The sequence below is a fragment of the Erpetoichthys calabaricus genome, chromosome 8 (genome assembly GCF_900747795.2).
Source record: "Erpetoichthys calabaricus chromosome 8, fErpCal1.3, whole genome shotgun sequence".
NCBI lineage: Eukaryota > Metazoa > Chordata > Cladistia > Polypteriformes > Polypteridae > Erpetoichthys > Erpetoichthys calabaricus.
In genome coordinates, this window is record NC_041401.2 from 19,948,985 (window position 1) to 19,963,656 (window position 14,672).

At 43.9% G+C, this 14,672-nt stretch overlaps 1 protein-coding gene across 1 annotated transcript in view; it reads right to left on the reverse strand.

The window, feature by feature from the left end:
* Window positions 1–1,306: 1,306 nt before the first annotated feature.
* LOC127528894 (CAP-Gly domain-containing linker protein 3-like) overlaps window positions 1,307–14,672 on the reverse strand; it is a 32,593-nt gene continuing 19,227 nt past the window's right edge. The window contains exons 5-6 of the mRNA XM_051930470.1: window positions 9,537–9,625; window positions 1,307–1,741 (exon numbers count right to left, since the gene is read on the reverse strand). Coding sequence (XP_051786430.1) covers window positions 1,484–1,741; window positions 9,537–9,625 — 347 coding nt within the window. The 3' untranslated portion in view covers window positions 1,307–1,483. The remainder of the gene's footprint in view (window positions 1,742–9,536; window positions 9,626–14,672) is intronic.

Consider the following 14,672-nt stretch of genomic DNA (forward strand, 5'->3'; position numbering starts at 1 on the left):
GTCTGTAGGGAAACGAGCGTCCGATGAACAGAGTGCATCCGTGGACAGTTGGTCGATTAATTGTTGGGGTAACGCAGAGCGCAAACTGGACTCGGCACTGCACCACTAAAGGTTGTATCCTCCAATTCTTATTTTCAGCGGACTTTTAGAGTGCGGACTGTGTGCTTTCTTCTTTAAAAAAGGAATTTTGTTCCTGATATTGTTACATTTTTTTATGTTCATTTAACTTTTTAATGTACTTTATACTGTCTTGTGTAATAGAATCTTACTGTTACTTTTCCTGAAATTACTGTTGTGTCTTTCATTGTGTGTTTGTTTACTCACCGCCCAGTTTAAAGAAACCAGTGCACTATTATTGGCAAATTTCAAGAGTTCCTAGTCTCTTAATACAACTGGGTGGCGTAGTCGGACATTTTAATGGTGTCTAAGTCAGATTACCTGTAAGTGTTGTGGCAGGAGGCTGGGGGCCAGACCCTGCCGCGACGCCTGGAAGGACCGGGAGGGTGGTCTATATGTCCCCCAGAGCCACGATGGGGCAACCACCCTGGATAGTGAGGGGACTACAGGGACGAAGTGAGGAGGCTCAAACCCATTGGGGCCCGTGGCCACCACCAGGGGGCACCCCAAGCATCGTGAAGCCCGGGAGATCTGCACTTCCGCCACACCTGGGAAGGTAGAGGAAGGACCTTCCAGGGACGCCTGGAGTGCTTCCGGGTGCTCATGTGGCACTTCCGCCACACCTGGAAGTGCCGGTGGAAGGACATCAACGAGCACCTGGAGCACATCCAGGTGACTATAAAAGGGGCCGCCTACCTACAGTTGGGGAGCGAGAGTCAGGTGCTGGAGGAGGACGAAGTTCCAGCGTGAGCAAGAGAGGCGGCCCACGGACATTAAAAGGCCCGTGATTTGGGGTGATTGGTGCGGGAGCACTGTGTGTTGTGCGGGACTCTGTGAGGGACATTGTGTTTCATAATAATACTGGTCTTTGTCTGATGGTGTTCGAGCTAGCTCTCACAGTGTGACCAGACACCTGTCACAGAATATATGATGGTAACAAGAAGAGAGGTGCCGGTGGGTATTTTTCTGTAAAGTAATTGTGGTGGTAGCTGCATATTGATACATTCTAGCTCACATTCAGCATATAAAGTGTTCGTTTACGGCCCACAGTTGAGTTACGGCCCACAGTTGAGTTGGACGCCCCTGCTGCAGTGGCTAAGACTCTGGACTTAAAAGTTCAATTTCTGATCTCTGACCACTGAGCTCCAACTATAAAAAAAAAAAGGAAATAGAAGTTGTACCGTATCCTGATCATGTAAGCCATCTTAGTTAAAGGCGTCGGCCAAATGCAAAATAATAAATAATTGGGGGTTTGGGGGGGTCATGTACTCCACTGTGCTCAGAAAAATTCACTCTAGGATTTCTGTTCTAAGTGTGCCAAACTCCTCTAGCAAGTAAACGTGTCGTCAAGGCCCTGCTGCCACCTTCAAACAATGGGGCTCATTTTCGGAAGTCCCTTGAAGTCGACTAAAGCGGGGATTCGAGATCCTTGATCAGATGTCTGCTCATTGGCACCTGGAGGCTGCTTACACCGAACCGGTGAGTTGATGTTCATCTGGTTTCTGGTCCTCCGGAGTATCCTCCTGACGTTTCTGGTGTCGGTGCTGCTGCTGCCGCCTTCATCCGAGTCACTTGTGTCAGGACCGTTGGGAGTGCAGCCAGCAGCTGCTAGCGGTTTACAAGACTGAAAAGAGAGGAAGGAGAACAGAAATGTAACCAGCATGCCGTGGTGAGAAAGTGTCGTCCTTGCTGTGACCCGAGCTTTTCCCAAGTCTGACTGGACGTCCACTGATTTTCCACCCGTTATGACAGCTGATATTTTATATCAGGACGTTCCGCTCAACAAGCTCAATATTCCTGTTCACCTCATTTCTCCAAAATAACAAATCAAGTTTTGAAGTTCCTCAAAGTCCTACTGTCCACTCGGTCACTTATTCCATGTTTCTGCGGTTCTCAATGTGAAGAAAAACTTCCTAATGTTTGTGCGAAGTTTACCCTTAACAAGTTTCCAACTGTGCCCCCGTGTTCTTAATGACAATTTTATTTTAAAGTAAGAGCTGGGATCCACTGCATTAATAATTAAATAATAGTAAATGCTGGATGTCATGGCCTAGACAATGTCAGATTTCACAACCACAAATTAATACTAGAATCCCTGAAGCCTACGAAAAAACTCGTAATCCCGGCCTGTACCATACATTTACACTGGCTGTTACAGACTCAAATCAAATGTATGTTTTTATTGTATAATAGTAACAATAAGAGCAGCTCACTACTCAAAATGTTAATTCTGGGAAGCAGCCAGGATCGAACCCGCGACCTCTTGATTATGAGTCTGCAGTTCTTACTGCTGTACTACCCAAGCGGTTGTGTCAGCATTGTACTCTAACCCGATTTCTTTTTCTTCTGTCATATTTTTGAATAAAAGCGCACTTGTTCTGTTATGGCAGAATAATAGAAAGTGGCCATGATAACACAAAGGTTTTGTTCTCTGTAGTTAATAAACTACTCGAACCCGCATCTGGCCCAACTACCTCTTCTACTGAAGTCTGTGAGGAATTCCTCCACTTTTTCCGTAACAAAATTAAAGATCTAAATAATTCGACTAACATAAATACATCATCTGTTTATATCTCTCCCTGTTTTCCCGCTCCATCCAGCTCCTTCTCTAAGTTCTCACCAATCACATCGGCATTTGTTAATGACCTGCTTTGTAAGATGAGGCCGACTACTTGTGTACTGGACCCCATCCCCAGCACACTTCTTAAATCCTGCCTTCATGCCATAATCCCGACTGTTACAACAATAATAAACTCATCCCTTGACACTGGCTCTGTGCCGCTCACTTTTAAAATCGCTTCTGTAACCCTCATGTTAAAAAAGTCTGGTCTTGATGGTGATGATCTTAACAATTTCCGGCCTATTTCCCACTTACCTTTTCTGTCAAAAGTTCTTGAGCGTGTTGTAGCTTCCCAGCTCACCAATTACTTAACCTCTAATAATTTGATGGAACCCTTTCAGTCTGGTTTCACGGCACAACGCCGATGTGAAAACTGCTCTTCTTCAGGTAACCAATGATTTTCTTATGGCAGACTCTGGACAAACCAGCATATTAATTCTGTTAGCCATCAGTGCAGCATTTGACACTCAGGTCAGACATGACATTCTACTGTCCAGAATGGAGAACATGCTGGGTGTCTCTGGCACTGCCCTCCAGTGGTTCAAGTCCTATCTGACTGATAGGCAAGAGTTTGTTAGTCTTGGCAACAGCAGATCCAGCTCAGCGCCAGTCACATAAGGAGTCCCTCAAGGCTCTGTCCTCGGCCCTCTTCTCTTCTGTATTTATATGCTTCCCCTTGGCCATATTATCCGTAGCTATGGACTGGGTTATCATTTTTATGCAGATGATACTCAACTCTACTTCAATGTCAAAAGTGCAACTTCATCAGAGCTTTCTCAGCTCACAACCTGCCTTAGTGAAACTAATACCTGGATGGAGCAGAACTCTTTAAAATTAAATTGCAACAAAACTGAACTCCTGCAAATTGGGACTAAAATGCAACTTAATAAAATGAGCTCCTTCCCAGTCTATCTTGGCGGTGATCTCATCAGACCTGCCTCTACTGTAAAAAATCTTGGTGTCATTTTTGATTCCTCCCTCTCTTATTCCGCTCACATAAATCACATTAAGAAACTTTCTTACTTTCACCTCCGTAACATATCCCGTGTTCGCTCCTTCCTCTTCTTCTCTAATGCTGAGAAACTTGTCCATGCTTTTATCACATCCCACATCGATTATTGTAACATGCTGCTGGCAGGTGCCCCTTCTAATCTTATATCACAGCTCCAGTTGATTCAAAACTCGGCTGCAAGAGTCCTTACACGGACCAGCAACAGTGAGCACATCACACCCATCCTGCTTCGTCTTCACTGGCTCCCTGTGTCTTACAGAATCGAATATAAAATCCTACTAATAACATACAAAGTCTTAAACGACCTCGCGCCAAACTACATCAGTGACCTTCTCTATCACTATGTGCCTGTCCGCCCACTAAGGTCCTCTGATTCTGGTAATCTTGTTGTGCCCCTCACTAATCTACACTCCATGGGTGACAGCAGGGCCTTCAGCTGCATAGCGCCCAGACTCTGGAATGACCTACCAAAATTAATCAGGTCAGCTGACTCCATGAATTCTTTTAAAAAACAACTCAAAACTCATCTGTTCAGGAAGGCTTTTAGCTCTACTTGACTTTATTGCCCTTCTCTCAGTTTACTTCTCTGTCAAGATGTTCATGTAACCTGTGTGTGTGTGCGAGAACATCAGTTATGTTGTCTGTTAGGCTTTTTCTCTGAATTCACTGTCGTAATCTTCTTTATTTATCTGGTTTGTACAACGCTATATACTGTATACGCTGCCGTTCTTTCTTAAACTCTGTGAAGTGCCTTGAGCATGGGAAAGGCGCTATATAAATAAAATGTATTATTATTATTATTATTATTATATCTGTACCTTTTGTGAAAGTGCTTATTTGATATTTGGACTTCAGTCTTCACTCATTATACACTTCATGTCAAAATTTTGTTGTTAGTACTAAAACATGAAAAAACTTTGTTTTTTAGGCATTTCTTGTGTCATCTCACACTTACATAGATCTTTGTAGACACGGAACACACAATGAAATGCATGTATGTACCCAATACAACTCCAGGTACCTCACTACCAGATAAACAAGGCTTGAGCTGGGAGAGCTTTTTGCCCGAGTTGAGTTGCGGCGGTGGGGAGGGGATAGCAGGCTGCTTGCTGCTTGTGCTGATCGACACATTTACAAAACAAGAGACACCGACGGAGAGGTGCAAACAAATTTAAGGTGGGCTGGGATTACAAATTTTTTTCTTAGACTTCAGGGATTCTAGTGTTAAAGAGAAGGCAAGTTACATGAGTTTGCACCGATTTTTCAGCACGATTTCACACTTCCAAAGTATCGTGAGCCTGCCACATTGCTGCCCGGCAGTGCAATGGCCCGCATGAAGGCTTTCCAGGTCAAGTTCATTTAAAGTCTCTTCCATTTTTATTTTCCTTCCTCAGTTCTGCTGTAGTACAACAAACATGAGACATCAGACAGATGAGCCTCTCCTTAGTTTCAATGGGCCAAGACCCCAGCATTTCTTCTTTCCTCTGGACCATGCTGTTAGTGTTGTATCTGCAGGTGAGCACTCGTTGTTTGTCAGTATAGAGGATGTAATAATCTTTAATATTATAATCTCCATCCAAATTCAAATGGAACAAACTGTATTAGAGTGGTGGCCCTGAAGCTAAGGAACTGTGCTGGCAATCGGAAACCCGATCCCATAAATGCCAGAAGTTATTCAACTCCTTGGGGCCCTCAAGCAAGGCCTTTAACCTGCAATTGCTCCAGCCTGGGTATGACGTTAATCTGCAAGTAGGCCCCTCCAATGTACAAGGGGAAATTTGGGGAGCTGGTGGCAGGATTGGCCCTCTAGTCCCTGTTAAAAAACCCCATGCTGCTGCATTGCATTCCATTTGAACTTGTGTGGTGCTGAGGTATCACCTGTGGCACAGCTGCTCTCTGAGGTGGGAACAGCAACACGCTGTATCAGTGCATGCAGCCCACCACTCTCTATTGAATTAGATGGCTTTAGGTTATGAAAGAGTTAGACCATTGAAGGCTCATGTCTGTATTTTTTGTACTTCTCTTAATGCATGAAGAGTCGCACCCTTATCTACCAGCCCCCTAGGTCAGCAGTGTGAGAAGTGATTTAGTGGGCATTGCGGGAAGGTCACCTTTAGGGGTGGGTGGTAACGGTGTTTTGGTTTGAAGAATTGCTGTGGTGTGAAATTTTGCATACAAGTTGATAAATATTTTGTATGTCTTTATTTGTAACTTAGACAAAGCAATGTAATATTAGTGTTATATCATTGATAAGAACAGCAATGGTTTGATGGTTTAAGAAGCGAATCCCCAAATCCCCCCCCCCCCCTCCAGTCTCTATGACTGAATATCTTTATAATTTTACGACAGGGTCGGGGTGAAGTGTCTAAAACCAGGGCTCTCTCAATCAATCCCTGCATGGAGGCCAACTACCTCGCTGGCAAGCATCAACTCAACAAGGGGTATTGGGGGCAGGTGTGAAACCATTGTGTCCCACCAGAAGTCTGTTGGTCTAAAGTTGCCTGTTTGGTGTTAAATCAGAAGCCATTAAGTACCATGATGCCTTATTGGCTGTAGGGTTTGGACAGAGAGAGTCTATAAATTTGCTTGCTTTACCCCCCTCCCTCCCTCTCTCTCTCTCTCTCTCTCTCTCTCTCTCACACCATCACCAAGAAAAAGACAACACAATGAAGATCACAGCTCGGCAGCCATATTGAGACAGGCATGCGGCCTGTTCTGAAGAAAGCTGACCAGAAATGATGCCTTAACTAGAGACATTTTAAATAACTACAAGTCTGTGTGGCGCCTGAAACTACACATCACCATTTATCAGGTGGTATGGTTGCCAATATTCACTTGTACTTTGCTTATTGTTATCATTTGTGAATATTATCAATAATACATTATTGAAATTGTAATTTAACTCCTGCTTGTCTTTTATTACACCTAAGTGCCTGAGGTTATAGATGTAGAAGGAAAGGGGGGAGAAGTTACGAGGGCAATCCCAAAAGTAAGTCTCCAAAGCGGTGGGGACGTAGAGAAACTGTTCGTACGGCTGTTGGCCACACTGTTGTGATTGGTGTTTCCTCCACTCCCAAACAAGCATGTGCGGCTTCGCTGGGATGCTCAATCTTGGCCCTTAACCTTTTAACCGCCAACTCCCTAAATATTCCCCATGCCAGGAGAAATCTGAACAATTTTCGTTTTTTTACTTTACATTTATTCAAGCAGTATTTACCTGCTGAAATACCTGCTGAAATGTTTCAAATAAATGGTCAATCAAAGGACGTAGCTTGAACAAGCGGTCACGGTTTGGATCTTTCGTATCTGGCTCAGATAACGGGCAGCAGTCCAGCTGAGATGCTGGGGATACACCCACTCATCGCCATCATCCGATGCGCCGTCATTCACAGTATCATGCAGCGCACGTTGCTGATCATCATTGTCGCTAAAATCTTCTTCAGAACTGCTACAATCATGATCAGAATTATTGTCCAAAATCGCCTGCAAAACCTCACTTGAAGTCAGTTTACGTTTCGCCATATTCACAGCTTTCACTTTCGAATCACATCACGTGATCGGCCAATACAAGCGCAGAGTTGTCGAAATACAACGTAGTAATAATACCCACGCCAAACTGTCAGTTATACTACGCGCCAGGCATTCACATAACCACAGGCAAATGTGCCGGATAATTCCGGCAGTAAGGCGTTAGCAATAAAGCTACGATGCCGGATATATCCGGCAGAGGGTGGTTAAGGGGTTAAAAATGGAGCTCTCGTTGAACGCTTCCGCCAAGTGCGAAGTTCGCACAGGAGATCGTCAGTTTCTGACGAGACAGTCATGAAGGTTGAGGAAAACATGCGTAAAGATCGGCGGTTGGAACTTCATCACCCACCCACCTTATAGTCCGGACGTGGCACCCAGTGACTACCACCTGTTCCCTAAGTTGAAAGAACATTTATCCGGAAGAGGATTCTGCTCCAACGAAGAGGTGAAAGATGAGGTTCAACACTTCCTGAAGGACATGGCGGCGAGCTGGTATGACATGGGTATTCTAAAACTACCACAGCGTCTACAAAAATGCATCGACCGAAATGGCGATTATGTAGAAAAATAAATAAGTCTTTAACCTTTAAAATGATGTAAATATTATAGAAAATAAACGGTTGATTGTATTTCTAAAAAAATAGGAGACTTTACTTTTGGGATTGCCCTCGTATATAGTACAATACCTTATAAAGAGTGCTAAGTCGATGGGATTTGAGGCAAAGGCTACACATTTACAATACAAAAGGCGAAAGCAGAGTCATAGAGAACACTCATAGAGAACAAGACAAGAATAAAGGTGGCAGAAAAGCAATTATTTCTGAAAAAGCATGAGAAAATATTGGTGGTAGGGATAAATGTTAGAATTTCTAGGGATTTTTAAGATGTTTATGGTTTCTAAAAAGATCCGTGAAAATAAATTAATCAAACTCTTTATTACTAAGGAAAACAAAACCGTTTGCCTGATTTTTCCATTTGTACCGAAGGTAGTGTTTGATCTGCGCTAAAAACTCCACCGCCTTGTGCTAAAGAAGACCCCACTTTGACGACGAGATGTTTGCTTTGCTTTTCTTCTTTCTCTGCTCCCTGCTAACAGCATTTTAAAGGAAGTCATCCATTTTTTTCTCCAAGTGAGCCTCTTTCAACCGATTTTGAGCAATCAGCGTTAAAACGAAATTAAGCTAAGTTCAATCCTTCATTTTTGTTTCGTGGTTGTACTCCTTTATTTTACTGCTTAGTACTGTTTTACAAGGTTGAATTTGGAGAGAGCTAGCGCCCCCTACAGGGCTGCTACTGTATTCTGGTTACCTCTCCCCAATCGTCTTTGTCTCGGCTCCAAACGTTTCTGTCAAAGTCTTCACGTATTGTTCACGGCTGAAGAGATTTTACTAAAATGACCCAGCATGCACTGCCCTAGTCACTCCAAAAGTGAATCTTTTTGGGGAAAATGTAAATTAGACAGGTAAATATTTTTAAACTTGTTATCGTTACAAAATTTTAAGAATATATGTAGAAATCTTGACAAATGATGTGACCAGTGTTCTTATTCTGCACCGTGATATCAAGCAGCTTGCGCTGGGGTCGATGATTCTGGTCGATTTTGGCCTTTGTTCGTCTCTTATGTCCGTGCGGTTCATTTCTGCTCGGGCAGGAGTTGCTGTGCACTGACTAAGAACGGCCGAAGTCAACATGACTGAGCATCACAACTAAAACAAGAACCAAAAATCGCAGTCAAGAAACACAAGCAGAGATTCCATAACCGAGAAATGCAAAAATGAATATCACAGCAAAGCGAGGGCTTAGCCGTCAAAACTGGATAACCTGTCACTGATGAGGGCGACCTTTAAACTGTTGCTGTGATCACATTGCAGTGTATTCTGGGAAATGTTGCCAAGGTAACGGCAAATACAAAAGGCTCCAAAATAGCGGCACCCATCGGAAAAACAAAATGTACACAAAATACATGCTTCTAAGAGAAGTCAGCGACACCATTTTGGAAATCCTTGCACATGCAAACGCCGGATTCCATTTCGAGATTACTAGGAATATAATTAGAAAAGACGTAGGAAATTTATGAAAATTGGAGATCACAACAAGCTGGAGTTTTAGAGTGGTTTTCAACCCCTACCAAGGATGCATTTATCAGAGAATGAGAAACATTTATTGGATAAAAAAACGGGTATTTGGTGTATTTTACTTGCGCTGTCTGATAGGATCAGTAGTTAACAGCGATAACTTTAATAAAAGAAAGGTGGTTACCTTGACGGCTGACATTTGAGCGAAGGTGCCATGGTAAGGCCGGCACGTGAAATATCTTTTCCCCTTTGTCTTTCCATCATTTTCACCACCTGCATGGTTAAAAAAAAATAAATAAAATAAGAAACATAAAAGGCCATACACGTCCCTTCAGGTTTTTAAGGGAAACCCTTTTCTGACAAATTTGTAAAAGTATCCATTCTCAAATGCACTTATTCTGGTTTTAGCTTGAATTCAGTGCAATATCGTTTATTAAAGGTGTCACAGGTGGCTTACGCCTTCCCCAGACCATGTGGGGGCGACCGTCCTGGTGGCTATGGGGACCATGGGTACAGAGCTTTGAAGCTCAACCCTGTAGGGGCCCGTGGTCACCGCCAGGGGGCACCCCAATGCCTTGGGAGCCCTGGACCTCAGCACTTCCGCCACACCCGGAAGTGCTGGGGGGAAGAGGATCAGGGACACCCGGAGTGTTTCCGTGTGCACAGCCAGCACTTCCACCACACTGGGGAGTGCCGGCGGAAGATTGTCGGGAGGCACCCTGGAGCACATCCACGTGATTATAAAAGGGGCCGCCTCCCTCCATTCGATGGCTGGAGTCGGGAGTGAAGGATGGACGAAGTCTTGGAGGAGGCAAGGAGGCGGCCTGAAGAAGGAAAGGCATTTGAATTGTTGGCCTGGACTTTTGGGGACTTTGGGGTTTGTGCTGCACCTTGTATATAGTAAGAGTATGGAGAATAAACGTGTGTTGGGTGATGTAAACGTGTCCACCTGTCTGTGTCCGGGTCATCTTCCACAAAGGAAGATGACAGCACAATGCAAAGATCAGAAAAGTCAGAACCAACATTTTTAATAAATATACAAAAACACTACAATAACATCAAATGTAAATGCAGTTTATATGCAACGCTAACATCCAGTATTTGAATGTGCTGTTGATGTGATCATACCGACTACGCTGCTTTTCAAAATCTTTACCAGTATGTCCTCATGTAGAGTTAAGGTAAAGGATCGTGTGAGACCTTCGAGGACACCTTAGTGATAAGTAGGGGCCAAAGCCCCTCGGAGTCGCAGAAGAATTTTGGCAGAATTTGGAAATAGAGCAGCAGTGAAGGAAAGGCATACAGATAGACAGGACCATTTAGGGCAGGGGTCCTCAATCCCAGTCCTGGAGGGCCGCAGTGGCTGCAGGTTTTTGTTCTAACTCGGATTCTTAATTAGAAAGTAATTCTTGCCAATAATTTAACACTTTGAGGGCTGAATATTTTTTCCAGTTTTTTTTGAAAGGCACACAAAGCAATAGTAACACATAAATCAGCTTAAAAGGTCTTTTGCCGCATGCTGTGGCTGCTGTCGGCCCCCGTTGAGTGTCTATGGTGGCAGCGGCAGCGTGGGGGCAGCTCGACAACCAGCAGGAATATGCACAGCAATAGCAGTCGCAGTGTGACGCAATCTGGTTTGTACCTCTTGTCATCGTAAGTGGTGGTCCTCCCAGGTGAACGCTGGCGTAGGTGCTTTAGCTACATGGACATGTTCAGCACCACGATCAGCTGACACTGGCCACTCACTTTCGTTTTCGATCTCCAGATTATTATTTCATCAAAATCCGACAACTCAGAGTCCGATTCAACGACACGATGCACAAAACGTTGTCCACAGAGCATTTCGCTTTGCGCATTCGCTTTGGTATTTCACCAGGTGTTGATGCCATTTGAGGGGTCATTTGCTCTTCGCTACTCCTCCATGCGCAGGAAATCTCAGTCAAATCCACAAAGCTAACTTTAAAGAGAGTCGAGCTAAAATGTAACGGTGAGTTTTGTCACAGCTTACAGCTGATTACCATCCTCTACCCGTGAATTTTGACAGAAGTCGACATCCGCCCTGAAAGAGTTAATTTCATGGCTTGTTATCGCTTTAACTCTGTCATGTCAGGTTCCTCTCATATCCAAGATTTTCTTCCCCGTTCTAAGGATATCATCCAAATGACTTGAAGGCTAAAATGGAGGAGTAATTCTCAGTCCTTCACTTTTTTCTCTTCACTTTCCTTCCAAATATTTAATTACACCCAATAGTGCATGATGGTAGTGAGGCCAGCTATGTTATATGGGTTGGAGACGGTGGCACAGGAGACAGAGCTGGAGGTGGCAGAGTTAAAGATGCTAAGATTTGCATTGGGTGTGACGAGGATGGACAGGATTAGAAATGAGGACATTAGAGGGTCAGCTCAGGTTGGACGGTTGGGAGACAAAGTCAGAGAGGCGAGATTGTGTTGGTTTGGACATGTGCAGAGGAGAGATGAGGGGTATATTGGGAAAAGGATGTTAAAGATAGAGCTGCCAGGGAAGAGGAAAAGAGGAAGGCCTAAGAGAAGGTTTATGGATGTGGTGAGAGAGGACATGCAGGTGTTAGGTGTAACAGAACAAGATGGAGAGGACAGGAAGATATGGAAGAAGATGATCTGCCGTGGCGACCCCTAATGGGAGCAGCTGAAAGAAGAAGAAGAAGAAGAAGAAGTGCATGATGAATACACAGAGGTGTAAATGGTACCAAGCTAAATGCAGAAATGCTGGTCTCTTTTGTCATTTGCATGTTATTGCTAATTAGGAGCATTTAAAAAACCAAGAATACAGCTGTGTAAGACTAAAATAAGCAATAAGGGTTCAAAATCTTAACGAGTAAGACCACTAAAATGAAGCAGAAATGTTACTCGAACAATAAGTGCTTCTTATTAAGCAACTGGGTTGGAACAAAAACTTGTAGCCACTGCCGCCCTCCAGGACTGTGATTGAGGACCCCTGACTTAAGGGGGTGCCTGACTGACTAAGGCCATTTCAATATTAAATATCAAAATCAAAGCGAACTTCATTGTCATCTCAACCATATTCAAGTATACAGATAGACACAATTGTGAAGCTCAGGGTCCACAGTGTAACAACATGAAGTGCAAATAAAAGTTGAATTAAAATAAGAATTAGAATTAAAATTAAAAATTAAAATTAAAACACAAACAAGACAAGACATTATGCAAAGACAAGCAAAGAAGTTGCAGCAATACGACGTGTAGTAAGCATTAAGGACATTGATGCAATGTATGGTATAGTGCAATCTATCTACTGTACATAAATATAGTCAATAAATACATATGTCTCTCTTTAATAAAAACAAATCTTGGTGGAAGGGAGACCAGGGAGACGAGACGAGATCTTCTCAGAAGACACTTTAAAGACCTGCGAGATGAAAGAGATTGGCCCCAGAGCGTCTCGCGGGGACCTTAAACATAAGACTTGGTGCCAAGTGATTGCAATTTGACGCCCTGCGAGAGACACTTTAATGTCCCGTGACAGAAGGCAGTGAGACAACATTTAAAACAAGTTCATGTTCTTCTTCCATCTAACCAAGCAGTTGTTGGAATGCTTTTGGCAGACAGACATCATATGCTCCCAGCTCTTAAAACAACGACAAGCAGAACACATAACTTTGCCAGCAGCAGAAAGCCAGCAGATGATCCAACCGCATCTCCTTAGCGTGCATTCAGCAACCCCCCTCCATTCACAATGCGAGCAGCGTTATACGTCCTGCGAGAAAGAGATTTAACAACGCCTGGGGCCGGAAATAAAGGACAAGTATTGTTTTTACAAAAGTTTTAAAGTAAAAGTGAAAATAATGCATATGTAACAATTCCCATGAAAATAACAATCTCTTTAAATTGTACAGTGCATGCATAAAGTATTCACAGCGCATCACTTTTTCCACATTTTGTTATGTCACAGCCTTATTCCAAAATGGATTAAATTCATTTTTTCCCTCAGAATTCTACACACAACACCCCATAATGACAACGTGAAAAAAGTTTACTTGAGATTTTTGCAAATTTATTAAAAATAAAAAAACTGAGAAAGCACATGTACATAAGTATTCACAGCCTTTGCCATGAAGCTCAAAATTGAGCTCAGGTGTATCCTGTTTCCCCTGATCATCCTTGAGATGTTTCTGCAGCTTAATTGGAGTCCACCTGTGGTAAATTCAGTTGACTGGACATGATTTGGAAAGGCACACACCTGTCTATATAAGGTCCCACAGTTGGCAGTTCATGTCAGAGCACAAACCAAGCATGAAGTCAAAGGAATTGTCTGTAGACCTCCGAGACAGGATTGTCTCGAGGCACAAATCTGGGGAAGGTTACAGAAACATTTCTGCTGCTTTGAAGGTCCCAATCAGCACAGTGGCCTCCATCATCCGTAAGTGGAAGAAGTTCAAAACCACCAGGACTCTTCCTAGAGCTGGCCGGCCATCTAAACTGAGCGATCAGGGGAGAAGGGCCTTAGTCAGGGAGGTGACCAAGAACCCGATGGTCACTCTGTCAGAGCTCCAGAGGTCCTCTGTGGAGAGAGGAGAACCTTCCAGAAGGACAACCATCTCTGCAGCAATACACCAATCAGGCCTGTATGGTAGAGTGGCCAGACGGAAGCCACTCCTTAGTAAAAGGCACATGGCAGCCTGCCTGGAGTTTGCCAAAAGGCACCTGAAGGACTCTCAGACCATGAGAAAGAAAATTCTCTGGTCTGATGAGACAAAGATTGAACTCTTTGGTGTGAATGCCAGGCGTCACGTTTGGAGGAAACCAGGCACCGCTCATCACCAGGCCAATACCATCCCTACAGTGAAGCATGGTGGTGGCAGCATCATGCTGTGGGGATGGTTTTCAGCGGCAGGAACTGGGAGACTAGTCAGGATAAAGGGAAAGATGACTGCAGAAATGTACAGAGACATCCTGGATGAAAACCTGCTCCAGAGCGCTCTTGACCTCAGACTGGGGCGACGGTTCATCTTTCAGCAGGACAACGACCCTAAGCACACAGCCAAGATATCAAAGGAGTGGCTTCAGGACAACTCTGTGAATGTCCTTGAGTGGCCCAGCCAGAGCCCAGACTTGAATCCGATTGAACATCTCTGGAGAGATCTTAAAATGGCTGTGCACCGACGCTTCCCATCCAACCTGATGGAGCTTGAGAGGTGCTGCAAAGAGGAATGGGCGAAACTGGCCAAGGATAGGTGTGCCAAGCTTGTGGCATCATATTCAAAAAGACTTGAGGCTGGAATTGCTGCCAAAGGTGCATCGACAAAGTATTGAGCAAAGGCAGT